Source organism: Pithys albifrons, chromosome 4 (genome assembly GCF_047495875.1).
Source record: "Pithys albifrons albifrons isolate INPA30051 chromosome 4, PitAlb_v1, whole genome shotgun sequence".
Taxonomy (NCBI): Eukaryota; Metazoa; Chordata; class Aves; order Passeriformes; family Thamnophilidae; genus Pithys; species Pithys albifrons.
The window spans coordinates 41,534,595-41,551,577 of record NC_092461.1 but is presented as its reverse complement, the minus strand read 5'-3'; the positions used below and the strand labels follow the sequence as shown (position 1 = coordinate 41,551,577).

At 38.5% G+C, this 16,983-nt stretch overlaps 1 protein-coding gene across 11 annotated transcripts in view; it reads left to right on the top strand.

Moving 5' to 3' along the window:
- The window catches only part of COL14A1 (collagen type XIV alpha 1 chain), a 117,743-nt gene that overhangs the window by 23,711 nt on the left and 77,049 nt on the right, over nucleotides 1-16,983 (top strand). For all 11 annotated transcript variants that reach the window (XM_071553916.1, XM_071553918.1, XM_071553917.1 and 8 more), the window contains exons 6-9: nucleotides 12,927-13,082; nucleotides 13,730-13,849; nucleotides 15,216-15,380; nucleotides 15,777-15,938. In XM_071553916.1, coding sequence (XP_071410017.1) covers nucleotides 12,927-13,082; nucleotides 13,730-13,849; nucleotides 15,216-15,380; nucleotides 15,777-15,938 — 603 coding nt within the window. The remainder of the gene's footprint in view (nucleotides 1-12,926; nucleotides 13,083-13,729; nucleotides 13,850-15,215; nucleotides 15,381-15,776; nucleotides 15,939-16,983) is intronic.

The following is a 16,983-nucleotide window of genomic DNA, read 5'->3' as shown; positions in this document are numbered from 1 at the left end:
GCACTGGCCCTCTCGATCCCATTATCTTCCTATTTTTCTATGCATGTTCTTCCCCAAACTACTTTGATGCCTCTCTTTCAGTGCCTTTGGTCCTTCCCTGGAACATCTCACACTAGATCTTGTACAATCCCCAGATACTCATGCCTGTATCCTATGTCTCATTACCCCCTAAGCAGTAACCCCCAACAGCCTGAACCACAAATAGACCATGCTATGAAGTAAGTACAAGTTATCAAAATGTAAGTACAAGTTATAAAAATGCTTATCTTGGAAGATACCAGCAGGATGAGACCATGTAATCACTATTTAGTTTCTGGGTCTGTGCTGGACTTTCACAAGAGGCAAACAGAAAGTTTCTGCTTGCCTTTTGTTTTCTTCTGTTCCAGTGCAGTGCAATAAAATACTGAGGGGTTGATGGAGCTGGATGCAACCAAGTTTACTTCAAAACTGACAGCAGTGCAGTTCTGTTGTTCAGTACAGCACCCTCCCTGTTGCATGTACTAGCCTGCTGAGAACTAGCTAGTTCAAGGTCTTTTATCTTCCATTGCACAGTGTAGGCATAACCCAGGCCTTTAGTCTTTACCATCACTTTATTGATGATGCAGAATAGGAACAAATGTATTTCCTACTTTGGAGATAGGTTAAGTTCTTTAAACATTGTGGAATACTTCTGTATGATGGGTTTCATTCTCGGACCTTTGTAAATTAAAGTCTGTATAAGAAATTACAGTGAAGTTTAGAACTATTGATTGCATTTGTCTAAATGATAGGCTACTGTATAAATTTCCCTAGAAGTTGTATATACATAATACTGAGGCTTGAATATTTCATCTTGGCAGTGTCTGTAGGGGGTATGTGGATGCATTACCTTGTCAGGTATGAAACTGGATGCACATTTGCTGTCATTAACTGCTTCACAGCTGAGGACGTGCTCATGTAGGCTTTTAGTTTAGGACTTTTTTTCTTTTCAGTTTACTTTTCAGTTCTGTGGTTACTATCTTGACAAACCTTTTTCTAGTCTTTACCAAAAACTGGCTTTCAGCACTGTGTGGCATGCAATCGTTTGACCTGATTGTGAGTAGCTCTTGGATGTGTGGTGTATACCTGCTTGTTCTAGCGTTTACTAATCAATTAAAAGTAATATAAACATAGAAATAAACCTATTCTCTATGCTTCTTTGGGGGAGGGGGGTGTGGCCTCAGGTCCCCATGAGAAGACTGGGGAATGCTTGGACAATGCTGCAGCATTCTTAGAGCATTTTGGACCACCACAAGGCTTTGGCAAGCATTTATTACTATGCTACTCTGACCACGCTCTTCTGACCGCTCTGAAACTGCTTAGCCCAGAAATAATTTTACAGATCTAATTTTGATTTCAAATGCTATTGCTTTGGCTTTGAACTCACTTGACTTTGTTCTGCCCAGTCTTAACCCAAGCAGAGAATCTGTGATGTCTCCTGTCTCGGCTATCACTAGTGAAAGCAGCACCCAACCACCTGCACAAGAATCCCGGCAGCAGGCCTCCTTCTGTGTTAGTTTGACAGAGCATGGAGGTTTTTTTGACACTGAGTATTTTTTAACTTGTGCCAAATGCAGTGATGGCTTTCCATTCTTCTGTGTCTCCTCATGGACGTTATTCTTCTCTCTTATCTTCAGGCGATGCAAATTCCTGTTAAAAAATGAGAGATGAAGTAGACTTTTCAGAATGTACCATTGCTTCCTTGGATGTATGAATTTAGGATACTGCATCCAAGCCATGTTGGTTTCTATACTTCTCAAAAGGTAGAATTTGGTGATGCATCCATTAAGTTTCCAGGCTAGTTTACAAACCTATGTACTGCCATGGAGAACTTTGCATATTAGAAATTCCTTTGTAGTAGCTGGAGGACTTACAGGGGGGCTCTGTTGCAAGTAATCTCTTGGGTAAACTCCACTTTACTGTCCAGAAAGTTTAGCTCACTGTGCTGTGGAAGATCAGTGCTTATTCCAGGAATTCATCATAAGACTTCTCTGCAGGAAATAGCTTTTGTGTCCTTTGACTTGCGACTTGGATTTCATTCTGCAATGGCAATACTTCAATGGATCAGGCCAGGGTAATTTGGAAGACTTCTTCGTGCCTCCCATGACTAAAAAACCTGTTGGGAAGTATCAGCACTGACATGGACAGAATTCTTATATGCTTTTCCTGTGCTGTCATTTGGTAGTTGCTTTGGAGAAAGCAAGCAAGCTACATTTAGAGATTGCAGCATTTACATCTGCCATCTGGCCAAACTAAATAGCCATTAGTTTATTTGTAAGTGTGTTGAAGTAATATGAATAAGAGAAAATTTACTTCTGAGAGAAAGCAAGCTTGAAACTGAAGACCTGAAAGTTGCTATGAAGGCTGGAACTGGGGAAGGGTTGACTTTGAGTTGTGCACTTTGATCCTGAAAGGAGTCCCTGATTGAAGTAAGGTCAGGGAAGAGAAAAAACAGAGAGAAAGAGATTGGGAGCAAGGGGATAATTTTAACATAGGAAGGGTGTTTTGTGTGTTTTGTAATGACCGTGTCTATTCTGGATATGTATAAAATTATATTAAATTTTATTTCTTTACCTTAGCCTAGTTTGACAGTTAGTATTAATTTTGAGGTTGCTGGATGTCCTCTTCAATCTGTGTATGCCAGATGACAAGTCTTTGCTTTGTTCCAAAAATAGAAAGCTTGGCATTAGAAATTATTGCCAATTTCTATTGTTAACCAGAGATTCCACTTACTTATCTCCTGGTTCCTCCTTTTTGTGGGAAGAACTGCTTTTCTTCCATCTGTCAGTATGTTAACATCATATGAAGGGTTGTGGTTGTGCATTACCTCTTCTAAGTGTTCCAGGCCAGGCAGAAGCTGGAGATTGGATAGATTGCCTTTCTGTTACATGCAGTGTCCCTCCCTGTCCCTCTTTAGGAACTCTCCTTGAATGCATCTGCTTCATGGAAGAGTAGACACAGTGTTGACATAGATATCTAGAGAGTCTGTGGTTTGGAAAAAGGAAGCAACTTTATAGCTCTCTTTTTATGGACTAGAAAAAAGAAACAACCTATCTTAGACAGAAATATAAGTTTCATTTTTGTCATAAAGTGACCCACCTGCTGGTATCAGAACTCCTCAGGTTCACAAATGTTGAGTTAAATGATGCTTATCCTCAGGTTCATAACCTTTGAGTTATGTTTCTTCTGATATCTCTGTGCAGTAAATCCATGTAATGCTTGGCAATTCTGAACCATTACCAACTGAAAACCTGTCTGGGCTCTTTTTTCGTTTGGTAGCTTTTCTTAAGGCATTGACCTTTCTTTGTGCAATCTATTCTTAGCTGAAGTGGGCGACTGCTATTCACATTCTTGAATGATGGATTAATAGAAGCTCAGGTGAATGAATGGTCTTTCATTATCTTCAGACTGCTTTTCATTTTTTCAAGTCATTAGCTCTTGAGATCCATCCAATCCATAGTGTGCTGGCATGGCTGGATTCTGCTGGCAGCAAGAGATGTTCCCTTAAGTAAGATTCAGGGTCTGTGTTGACATTTTTCGTTATTAAAACACTTTCTTTACTACCCTACTGAGACATTCCTTAACTGTTCTTCATCATCTGGCAGCATGAATTCTCATAATTTGAAGTCTGTAGGCTTGCTCAGGTCTATGTATATTCTAGTCAAACATCTCAGTATATTGTGAGTGATGTTTCTCTTGGATATAATACACTACCTCATTTTTGAACCTGAAGCTACATAGTAACAAGTTGAAACTCTGTCCAGTTTTTAGATTTGTATGACAAACTTGAAGGAAGAAACAAAAAAACTCTGAGGAGGTGGTAGCAGACAGGTACCTCAATAAACAGAATCACAGAATATGCAGACTTGGAAGGGACTCACAAGGATCAACAAAGTTAAACTCCTGGCCCTGCCCAGGACCATCCCCAAGAGTCACACCATTGTCCAAATGCTTCTTGTATTCTGTCAGGCTTGGTGCTGTGACCGCTTCCCTGGGGAGCCTGTTCCAGTGTCCAACCACCCTCTGGGTGAAGAATCCTCTAACATCCAACTTAAACCTTCCCTGGTACAACTTCAGGCCATTCTGTGTCACTGGTCACCAGAGAGAAGAGATCAGTGTCTGCTCCTCTTCTTCCTCTCACAAGAAAGTTAGACTGCAATGAGATCTCCCCTCAGTTTTCTCTTCTCCAGGCTGAATAGATGTGCAAGACCAAGAGCCTCTTGTAAGAAAGCTCTAATAATAAAGGATTGATACATTTATCAGCAAACTCATCATGGATTTACATACCCTGATGAAGAAGCTTCATTGCTTTATGGTCTGGTCAGCAAAATGGGAGATAAAGGTTTAAGTTTTGGTATCTCTTTTCAGGGACTTGTCTTGAATGCAAGACAAAACTTTTGCTTTCAGTTTTCTGCTGTACAAGTTCCTTTTCAAGGCTGTTACTTCCTGTTCCTCCTTTTGAGAGGGGAAGGGTCTTTTCTCACATTCTATCTCATTCATCTGTTCATCATCAAGCGTGAGCTTGTACTGAGGAGAGATGATTCCAAGGTAATTTCCACACTGCCTAATCTGAGGTCTTCACGTCCATTCTGGCTGTGTTGATGTAGGACTGATTGTGGGCAACCTCATGGTCAGCACCCTTGGCCTTGTGCCCTGTGTGCTGAAGAAGCCTTGGTGTTAGAGCTGAGATATATCCCTTGGTTAACAGGTGCTAGGTAGCAGACTGAAAGAGAACTTACCTGGCTGAGCGGACCATGTTTTCTACCTCAAAGGTGTTCTCATCTGTCTGGTTAGCGGTACTGATCATGAGTCTGTCTGCATGTAATGAGGGAGTCCTGTTTCCTTATCTGACTGTTGGGTTTGGTGAGAGTGTCTTTGGCTCATTATTCCCCTGTAAGCAGAGCCTTGTTATTCAGGTATTCTGCTCTCCTGGAATGCTCAAAGGAGCCTCTGTGGAGCACCAGCAGCAGCTTGATCCCTGAGCATATTTAGTTTTCTTGCATGCAGGAAAGTTAACAGAATTAGGGCTATATGGTGGTGCAGACAGCTGTTTCAGAAGTAAATGCTAGTTTTAGCAGGGTCTTTATTTGGGTTTGGTGTGTTTGTAAGGTGGGGTAAATTTTCTGGTCTTTTGCACTGATCTTAGTGTGATAAAGGAAGGGAAAACAGTAAATTGTGAGTACAGGGATGGTAGCTCCTGTGGCCTGTGAAGTATCACTCATATCACATCTCTTTTCTCCATACCCTCAAAATCTTTATCAAACTGTGGCAGATCAGCAAGGGGAAGTACAGAGTCCTGCCTCTGGGGAGGAATATTCCCACACACCAAGACATGCTGGTAGCTGATTAGCTGGAGTGCAGCTTTGCAGGAAAGGATCTTGGAGTCTTGGTGGACATCTAGTTGACCATGAACCAGCGAACAACCTTCTAGGCTATATTAGGAAGAAAGTTGTGAGCAGGTTGAGGGAGGTGATTTTTCCCATTGGCTCAGCCCTGGTGGAGCCACATGTGGCATTCTGAGTGTGATGCTGGGCTGGCTCCCCAGAAGGAAAACATGGACTTACTGGAGTGAGGCCATTGTAGGGCTATGAAAATGATTGAAGGCTTGGAGCATCTTTCATAAGAGGATAGGCTGAGATAGCTGGAGTATTCATCTTGGAGGATAGCAGGTAAAAGATATCTTTCCAATGTGTACAAATACACACTGGAATGAATAAAGAAGGCAGAGATTCTTGTCAGTGGTGTCCAGTCAAAGGACAAGAGCCAATGGACACAAACTAAAATAACTGTAAGTTCTATTTAATCAAAGAAAGCATTTTGTTTACTATGAGGATAGTAAAACAATGGAGTAGGTTACTCATGTTGTGGAGTCTTTATCCTTGGAGACTCTTTAACCTGATTGGACCTGACCCAAAGCAATCTGCTGTTGTCTCTTCTTTGGTGGGCAGTTCGACTATACTCAAGAAGTCCCTCCCCACCTCCAGTACCCTGTGATTCTGGGAGTTGGAGATTTCTCAGGGTAAGGTGTTCACTCAGGCATCTCTGCTAATTAGAAAATGGAAGAATTGCTACACTCAAGAGGGCATGAATTTCATCCTGAGTTTTTGTGGATTGGCACATGACATCCCAAACTAGTGATGCTTTTAAAGATCACTGCATATTTGTATTTATGCAAGCATATACACTGGTTACATTATGAAAATATTATTTCAAAAACTGCTTAGAGGTGATACAGGGCCTTGAATTTGAAAGTTTTCTGCACTGTAACAGTATTGTACCATCCTTTTTGTTTCTAGACACACTGGCCAAAACAACATACATACCTAGATCTGTAATAATGAGCTGTAATTTAACAGTGCTGTAGTGGTTTGCTCCAACTAGTTTTCAATTAGTTCTGTGTTAATGACTCTCACAGGTATGCATCTTGTTCTCTCAGCAGGCTCTTTTCCATTACTTCACCTGTTGTGTTACAAGCTCAGGCACAGACCAGCTCCTTATCGTGGTTTAGAGAGATTTGTACATACACCTTAGTTAATGTTGAGGATGTTTGAGTACCAGTTTTGTCTGAAGTGTCCTGATTAACTGTCTTGTAGATATCCAGAGAAAACTGTCAAGGATTTTGTACTTCACTAAAGCAGAGGGAGAAATAAGTCTTTTAAATCCTGGCATATTTGTTACATAGGAGTGGTGGATAAGTACGACCACATTAATAAAAAATATAGTTTTCCATCTTGAAAAGTAATTTAGAGTTTGAGACAGCTGTTTCATTTAAAACATTCATGCACTGAGATGCAAAACTGAGAGGAAAGAGAAGTAGAGAATGATCACTGTTATCTGCAGAAGAGTTTCTTAGATTTTGTGTCCTTCAAAGGAGGGTTGCAGATCACCTTCAGTGTAAGTTGTGGATAAAAGGGCACAGTATCTTGCAATGTCAAACTTCAGTTTCAGGGAAGACCAGCAGTGTGCTTTGTTGTGGTTGACATGTTGCTCTTTGAAAAAGAAATGAAATAAAATATTTAAACTCTCAGTTTAAGTGCAGAGGTATTTTAAAACCTATTTTTCTATCTAGGTACAGAGAGCAAGAGTGTTTAGTATTCTACTTGATAAGCTGCTGCTGGCATCAGGTGCTTCAGTGCTATCAATCAACAACGGTCTGTGAGAAAAGATCAGCACCTTCTTTCATAGTTACCTTTTATATTTATTTTGTCTTTCAAGTAAATTAAAAAGTTCAGATTTAGGAAGACAGTTTTAAAAGTTTTTTCTAAACTAGTGATTACTTACTTTGGAAAGACACCACTGAGTGTGTATGGAAAGGTGCACAGAAAATGGCTGTATGCTTCCTTCTCTAACGCTTGAGAATTATCACCAGTATATGTACGTAATTAATGTGTTGCCAAGTACTGCTTTGATTGGTTTTGTGGCTTTAAATTCAGAACATATGCTGTAAATAGTATTTAATTACTGCTGTGTACCATTTGAAAGAAGTAAAATTATTGAACTGCAGCTTTCACAGTCAAATGTGACAGATTAGACACAACAGATTCAGTAAATCTTCATATTCCAACTCCCTAAAGTAACAAATTTGTAGGCACACCAGTTGGGCTGTATGAGTTTCCTGGAACAGAATAAGGTCCATGGGAAAGGGCTGGCTGCTTTATTTTATTTTTTTTTTCATAGGGAGCATGGACAAGCTTCTAACCTTGTTGGGCTGTTCTTTCAACCTAATGATGTTCCAGCATTTGAGTCCTCCAAATTCAAGCTATGGTTGGATCTAGTTCAAAGAACGGCAGTTACGTTGTATGCGTTTGTCTGGTCCATGGCCTGACATATGGGATGTGTTAAACTGGGGTCTAAGTGCAATGATGATATCACCAGCACAGTGCAGTAATATCAATGTCAGAAGTGTGGACCAGTGAGTTGCTGAATTTTGGAGCTGAACACTGCCTCACGTCCCTGTATTTTTTTAACCCTTTTTTTAAAAAAAGAAGTGACATTTTGCTGATGTAGAGTTAAATTGCCCTTGTCCTCAGTGGATCTTCTACTCAGCTGTGGTGCTGTCAGTCACTGTGGAGGATTGGCTGTTCTCTGTTATTCATGCTTTATTCACAAGGTATTTTTCACTTGCTTCTGTCATCAAGCCTTCTTGCCTTTTTTGCTTTGTTATCCCATGAACGAGTCTTCTATTCATACCGTATTATTACTGACCTCTACTTGAACTTTCTTCCTCTCCTTCCATGTATATTATTTGACTTTTCCACTGTGACGGGGTAAGAAAGGAAACGGCATATTGCAGACTAAGAAAGAATTATAGTCTTAACTTCTTCTAGCAGAAGGAGTGTGTGTTTTGGCTCTTGAAAATGAGAACAGGGTTTCATACCAAGGGCAGGCAAAATATCAAATGTGTTTCTGCAAAACATATTATGACTGCATGCAAATTGAAATAGTTTGTCTAAGGCCCTGAGTCCTCTAGGGTAGCAATGCCTGTATTTGCTGCTTCTCCCTTTGATTTTCAAGGAACTTTGAAAGAGTAGTTGTATTAACTAAGGGTCAAAGAGTCACTACTCTAGTTCAAAAATCAGAGTTTTGTATTTCTGTCTAAGCAAGGCTAGCAAGTTTTTTTTGTCAAACTTTTAGTTTTTGGCATTGCTCACTTGCTCACTGAATGCATGTGTGGAGGAACAGCCACAGGCAGAAAATGCAGCCATGGGGAGGTGCTCAGGATTGCCAGAAACTTGTAGACCCTGGTGTGTTCTGTGCAGCCCCTACACTACCAGAGCCCCTCCCAGGCCTCACTCTGCACTCCATTCCCCTCAACAGGACATCTCAAGGTTCATATTTTGAAGGTTCCAGTAATGCTCCCTCTATCCCAGGAAATTCTGGCTGGATCTGTTTTTCAACATTGCCATCACTGGCTTCAGAATTAGCCAGATTTTGATATGGTCTTGATAGAGCTGTAGCAGTTGCATATTGGAAGTGCAAGCAAAAGTGTCACCTTTAGTGTCTGGGGCTTAAGGAATCAAAAGCAGGAAGCTTCATTTGGTAGACGCAAAGTTCCTTCAATGCTGGCTATTCTTTGAAAGATTTCCCTGAAACAAAGGAACAAAAATTCCTGATGATGATATGATTTTTGGCAATACTGAAGCTGGTTTTGTGCAAATACTTTGCCCTAAAACATTGCTGGTAGCCTGTAGTTGTATGCTGTTGCCTTTAATGGTGAAATTCTGAGCCTATTCCTTCATCTGTGACAGGGAGAAATGAACACACCAAGTCCCTTCCTCCTCTGTTAGCTTCCTGGCAGAGTGGCAAGTTCCTTCTGCCAAGTAATGCTAGGAAGATTGTAAATTTGTTGTAGAAAGTCCATTAATTTTTTGCTTTCTCCTCATAAAAATTCTCCACCAGTTGTAGGTGGATACACTGAAGACAGTTGCTGGTGTAAAATGTATAAACTCTTATTCTAACGTTATGGTATGTGCAATTCTGCTATATTTGCTTACATAAAAATCACAGACTGCTGTTTTTTGTTGTGAAATGCAGCACTTGAAGTACAATAATGTTTTCTAAATTAGGAAACATTACACAAAATTAGGTAACTGGTCTCTTCCCTACTGTCCTGCTCTTGAAAGTGGTGAGTATTGTTTAATTTAGAGGAAAGTGGGACCTTCTCTCTCACCACTGATTTCTTGATGACCAAGTAAAAGGGAAATAAGCACAACCTGATCACACTATTGAAACTTGTAGCAAACTGAAACACTGGATGTTGAAAGCTTTGTTATATGCAATGATACCCTATCATTCTCCTGTAAGCAAGGTTGTTGGGAAAATTGCCTATTAAAGTTATATGTAGGTAGTTGAAATGTTCAAAATCATCCTCAAACTCTTCAAGAATTCATGACCGTGTATGGTTATATGGGCAGATTATTGAAAAAGATGTGCAAGAGCTGCTAGTGGAAACTGGCTCATCCCAGTGGGGTGCAGAAATTATTTGCCACGCACTATGTCTTGTAGACTAACTTTATAAAATAGGGTGTCATGGTTGTATTCCTATTAGGTTGTAAAGATGTCTATCAGCGCGTTATTCTGTTTAATATCTCACTGTTGTTTATTCCCTTTTAGGGAACTTTCTACAGTTCTTTTAAGTACAACAAGGAGAAAACATAAGCAAATAGTGGGTGTACAGAAGTAACAAAACCTAAATGTTTTATGCAGAAAAGATTCAACAAGTGTCTCCTACCTACGAAGAACGAATCAAATTTTCACACTGTCACCTTGCAGTACAATCTTGGATGAAAGCACATGTGTTTCTTTAACAAAGAAAGAATTGGATTATACTATTTGCACTGATCTGACGATGTGGAAATAAAATATTGAATGGAATGTCGTTATTGTTTTCTTTATTCTTTGGGATTTACTTAGCTGAATGGATTTAGAAAAACCAATCAAAGCTTTTATTCGCAAAGCCATCACTACAGGATTAAAAAAGCCTTTTAGGCAAAACGTGTTGATATGAAATGATTAAGACTCAGGGTAATAACTGAGTTTCATACTCAGCATAAGATTTTTGAAATAGAGAAGGAAAATACAGCCACACAAATGCTGTTATCCTCATTGGGCTAAATGATTAAACTGCTGGGATAATACAGAAAAGGTACATCTGTGCTATAGCACAGCTGCTTGGATGTGAATCAGAGGTCCAGTGCTTTCATTCTTCCTAGTGTTGAGCAGTGTTTTACTTTGCCAATAGTTCGTTTGAAGCCGGCAATGCTAATCATGGCCAGTGGGAGAATGGCACAATTGAACTTCATGTTAATGGAAGATATATGCTGCAAGTAATGCAGACTGATTAACAGGAAGTTTATTTGGCAAAGATATTTAAAACATTAATTTTGCCATGACCAGTAGGTTCCTATTAAATCACAAAACAAATTCCAGTCCCACTGAAATCAAGGGAAGTTTTCCTGTTGAGTTCAGTGACATAAAGATTTGGACCTTGTTTGGATTTATCTTCCAATTTAAGATCGTTTTCTGATGATTACTAAATGTTCCCCAGTGTTGATACATGAAAATGTGTTGCCAATTCAAATAGCGTTGTCTTGTACTGTAAAAATTAAAATAAAATATTTGTTTTGGCATCTTTGTAAGTGGAATTTTTGTCATGTATCTAGAACGTACTCTGCATTGCTAGCTGCACGTAGGAAATGTTCCCTGTTCTTCTAAAAACATTTGTAGTACACGTTTAAGACATTAACTGTAAATTTATGGATTGAGTTTAATGCTCAGTGGATTTACACTATGGTATGAATCTGTTAATTATTACCAATTGAAGACCTTCTGCACATCAGATTTTTTTTGCTTGTGAGATTATTGTTCTGTATTTAATGAAAAAATTGCCATGAATACTATGGTGTTACAATTTTAAGTTGCTAACCATGTGGTTTATTCCCTCTCTGTAACAGGAGTGGTTCTTGTGAGCTAATGAAAGCACCTTTTGGATTATTTCTTACTGAATTAATTTTTTTATTTTCTGATCATCTCTGCTCAAGGTTCAGTTTATTTCTAGCAGTGTACTTCGTGATTCCTGTTAGTACTATGTTGGGTGTTGGTATTCTTTGTGAACTAATTTATGAAGTGGATCCTGACAAAAATGATGATAAAAGTTGAGCTGCAGCTTATTTCACTGAGTGTGTTTTGCTATATTCAGGAGTATGATTTTCATCCCTAAATGGTTCGTGATGCATCATACCTTTTCTACTAACCTGCTTTGCTTTGGTTTTCCTACTTCCATCTTTATTCTATAGTCAGTCTGGTGGGAAGTTTGCTGTATCTGTACTTCAAATGCAAGCTCTTGTTTGTTATACTGTGTGACGTCGTTCCTGTGCTTTCCTTCCCTACAATATGAATCCACTAATTCAGTAGCCTTACTTTTGCCATCACATATCCACTTCTGTTGAATGTGTTGATTCTGTCTGAGGTTGTGGAAACCCTTTCTGTTCTTTCAGTTCTCTTACTTCCCTTCCTGTCAAACTGGCACTTCTTAGTCTTCTCAGTTGGCTTACCGTGCAATTTGTGTCTAATCTGTACTTGCATTTCCTCTGATTTCCCCATTGGTTTGTTAAACCTTAGAGACCATTGACATGCATCTCTGCTCATTCTCATCAGATCTTTTCTGTTTGGTTTGCTTTTTTAAATGCTCTTGTATTTTTGTGTTTTCCAAATATCTGTAAGCTTCATGTGGTGCTCCTTCTCACAGAGACTGTGAATTTGAATCTGAGGTCTTTGTTTTTTACCTCTGCTGTATTGAGTTCCTCCTACTTAGATTTAATACAGGATGTTCAACTGACCTTCAGTTTTGCTCTGGACTCCCAGGGGTGAGATTCACTTCTAACTTTACAAGTCTGCAATGGCAGCTGATGGTTTTCTACAGAGCTGTTGAGATGTATAAAACAGCTGGTTTTCTATGTTGACTGTAAGAGTGGCCTTGATAACTGTTTTGGGTGTCTGCATCTCTAGGTAGCTCTCTCTGCATTGTCTAAGCCTAAGTTTGAGTATCATGAACTGTATACTGGGACTGAAATTGTATATGTACTTTGGGAATGAAGATGAACTGCAGGTTTTAGTTGTGTTATGTGGCAGTTAATTTTTTTATTTCTCAAGTATGGTATTTTTAGAAGGAGGATTTATGTTCCTGAGTCTCCCAAAAGTAATTTTGGACACCTTAATGAAAGAACTGAAGTAGATAATGGCCAGACTATTACTGAACTGAGTACAAACACATTTTGTAATTTTGCTTATTTCTCACTTTGACCATGGAAAGTCAATGCTTATGCTTAGTGAGAGAAAGAAGCCATATATTTATTGATACAATTTTATTGTTGAGTTAATAATATTGTTTTAATTTTAATGATTTGCAGGAAGCCTGTTTACCTGTAAAACTCCAGCAATTGCAGATATTGTGATACTAGTAGATGGTTCTTGGAGTATTGGCAGATTCAATTTCAGGCTTGTTCGACTGTTCCTGGAAAACCTGGTTTCCGCCTTCAATGTGGGATCTGAGAAAACAAGAGTAGGTAAGGTACCATATTTTTTTTTCCTATTATTTCTTAGCAATGTAAAAATGTTATCATTTCAGGATAGTTAACAGCTTAGTGCTACTTTTTTTCCTCTATCATAAGAGTAATGCTGCTGGAATGTTTGTGGTATTAATTCCTCACAGTTGACTGTGATCCTCAACTTAGGTAAATGCTAATGCAATGCTAGTGGAAAAATACAAACAGTGAAAACAGTCTCTGGCTTCAGTCAGCATTAGCTCAAACTCTTGCAGTTTAATTTTTAGAGGCAGAATGTGCCAGTGGATGGTTTTTCTTGTGGTTTAAACTGGATCAAATATTATATTTCTGATCTGTTAAAAAGTGTATTAAGTAAAATTGTCCCTTTTTATAAAAGGTCTTGAAAGGTTAATAAACTCTGAAGAAGTTGTGTACTTGTTTGCTTCTCATTTACTTAGCACTTGAGTGAAAGGCTTTGAAAGTTAACTGGGGAGTTGTCACCCAGAACAACTTCACACTATTGTTTTGTTGTCAACCAATGCAGTTTTTCTAGTATAATAGCAGAGCTACGTATGGTAAGGTATTGGTAAACAAGTACATAGAGCATAGATACTTAAAAAAACCTTACTCTGTTGTCCAATGCATTACCCTAATTTCTGGTTCTTTAGGTCTTGCACAATACAGTGGTGATCCCCGAATTGAATGGCATTTGAATGCCTATGGCACAAAGGATGCTGTTTTGGATGCAGTCCGTAATCTACCATACAAGGGAGGGAATACATTAACAGGTACAGTGTATGTCTTGGCTTTTTCCATTCATTAAAAACATATCCTGCTGCACGGACTAAGAAGTGTTAGTGCTTATCATGAAGGGTAAAAAGTATAGGGATTTTGCAGCTTGCTAATGGCTGTTAATTCTTTTGGCTGTTAATCCAATGTCAGTTAAGTCTTTTCTAAGTGCTTGTCTATTGGCTTTACTGGGAATTGGGACAAGGTCTCATAAAACAAAGTGTATATGAACTGTCTGTGCTGGAAGTAAAATCTGCTAGGAAGAAAATGCAAAATCCATTCATAATGTTAATGCAAAGAGCTTTATTCTGGAGAGGGAAAGAATGTTGTTTTAATATGTGACAACTGGCAATACAAAGTTTTCAAATGACCACCTGGGGCTTTTAGATTTCCACTGACCTTTGAGTAGTTAGAGCACTTATGCCCAAGAGACACTTAGTGATGGATAAAGGGGGGATGCCTGACAACCTGGGAGAAAATATAATCTCTGAATACAATTCCAGTGTCATCAAAGCAGCAGTTAGTAATGTTGGTTGTCTTGCCAGGAGAATGATATATCCAAAGACCCAGACATGGCTTTAAATAAATTGCTGCCTTCCTTTTTTTCTCTTTTTTTTTTTTTTCTTTCCCAGTGGGTAGGAAAGTGGAGAAAAAATGTGCAACAGCCTTTATTTTGGTAGGAGTGATTGCAGTGAGACACAGGGCAGAAGGACTCTAATATGATTTTAGGAATGAGATACGGTGTGGTAAGAAGTAGTAAATTATCAGGATTATTTTATATGAATGTTAGAAGGAAGCAAGTTAGGAACCTTTGTTGTGGGAGACTTAAGAGAGTTTTCACATAGGATCTCATTGTGAGATGTAAGCTTGTCCTGGAGTTGTTCTTCTTTCCTTTTAGATAATTGGCCTTTATTAAAATCAGATTCTCCCTAAGCTTAAATAAAGCTTTTCTTCAGCTTGTAAACAAACAAAAGTAAGATTGTCTGTAGCATGAGGATTTACTAAGCTATCCAGAGCACGTGCTTTCATAAAAGCAATGTATGTAGAAGGAGAGGGTACTTCCTGTTCTATCTTGGTAGATTAAGAAAAAAAAGATAATGCATTCACAAGTAGATCAGATTAGGTTTCCACAGCCAGTTTAAAGTACACTGATTGATAACAGTCTGCTAAAAATTAATGTCATCTTCTCTGTAGTTTAGGCCCGTTGTTAGAATTTAATCTTTCAGTAAATAACTTCTTGTTTATTCTTCATAAAAAGGTTTCTCAGAATTTTTAAATTGAGGGGAATAACGAACACTGTGATATGTGCAAAATTAATGGACATTTTTCCCCTCTTAAAATATTTTAAAATATTTTCTTTTTTAGGTCTTGCCTTAACATACATTTTGGAAAACAGCTTTAAGCCTGAAGCAGGTGCAAGACCTGGAGTATCTAAAATTGGGATACTGATCACTGATGGGAAGTCCCAAGATGATGTTATCCCTCCTGCTAAAAATCTCCGAGATGCTGGCATTGAGCTGTTTGCTATTGGTGTGTTCTGCCATATCCATATGTGGTGTCCTGTTATACTGTGGTTTATTTGTGTCTGTAACTCTCTAATTTAAAGAATTGTTCTTGTCTCTCTGTGTCCAGTAAGTATCATTAGTTTATGTATTTTAATACATTCTCCAGTTCATTGCTGCTATAATTTGAATTTAGCAGTACTGATCAGTACTGATACTACATTATCAGGAGACAGCTGGAAAGATTCCAGTTAAGCTGGCAGAAATTAAAGTCTTGAATTAACATCTTAAAAACAGAGCAATCTGCAGTTGGTCATTTAGACAAATAGAACTGGATATTAGTAATTTTTTATCAATCCCCGTGTTTACAAGATTTGTTTTTTTTAATTGCAAATATTTTCTTTATTTTTCTTTCTGATAAAAGGTGTAAAGAATGCAGATATAAATGAACTCAAGGAGATTGCCTCTGAACCTGACAGCACACATGTCTACAACGTGGCTGACTTTAATTTCATGCATACCATTGTTGAAGGTCTTACCAGAACAGTGTGCTCACGAGTGGAGGAACAGGAAAAGGAAATCAAAGGTGAATAAGAAACAAAATTTAATGTAACTTATGATGAACTTAAAGCTACAAATCCTTTTCCAAATATGTGCTATTCTAGCCTGGCTTCTGGCAGTATATATGCAGTATTTCTTTTGCTTGCAAGAAAATACGTTGTAAGGGGAGTTATCTCCCTAGGTGTGTTTTATTCTTGCTTTGATATCTGTAATCTTTTGCTCTCTGTCTTTGATAGTAGTAGATATTATGGTATTTGGTAGTACCAAAAATAAAAATGTATACATTCATTCTGCTGTAACTGTTTCCAAGTGGTGGGTAAGGAAATTCTTTTTATAATACACAGGTTTGAGGATGAATTAGTTTAGCAGCTGTTACATTTGTGCTCTGCTTTCCATCTCCTAATTTGCTGTTTTTATTGTCTCATAAGTTTTCAAAGGTTTCAACTATTTAGATTGCTTTGTCCTTTCCTGATGACAGATTTTCTCCTCTTTCTTTTTTAACACATGCAAAATATATTTCAGTTTATGAGAGGAGACTGTTCTTAAATGAAAACATCTCCGCTAACTAGAATTTTTTTTGCTTTTCTGAACAAAAGAAATTACTATGAAAAATACTGCAATTTGCCAGAGAAACAGTCCTACCTGAAGAAAATCCCTTCTGAAAGGCTTTAGTGGATTTTGTTTGTCTTTCTTGGTTTCTGATTCCTTAATATCCCAGCAACGCTGAGTGATTTTTCAACAAGCTGGCAATATATATCAGTAAGGAGGGCTGTCTTTTACAAGTATTTCTACCTGTGCTATGAAGAGGGGAGTGTTAGTAAGGCTCCATTCCATCTTTTTCCATTTTTATTCACGTGGAAACTGGAGGAATATTAGCTGTGTTTTTTAGAGGGATTAGTCAGTTGGGAAATTGAAAGGGAGAAGGACAAAAACATGGAGAGATGAGACATCTTTGTGGAAAGGAATGATTGCCAGAGAAGATGACTGTTCACTGCATCTCTTCGGTCAGCTGACAGCATATCAGCTTCCAGCCCTCAGAGAAGCACAGGAGATCACATATGTACTTGTAT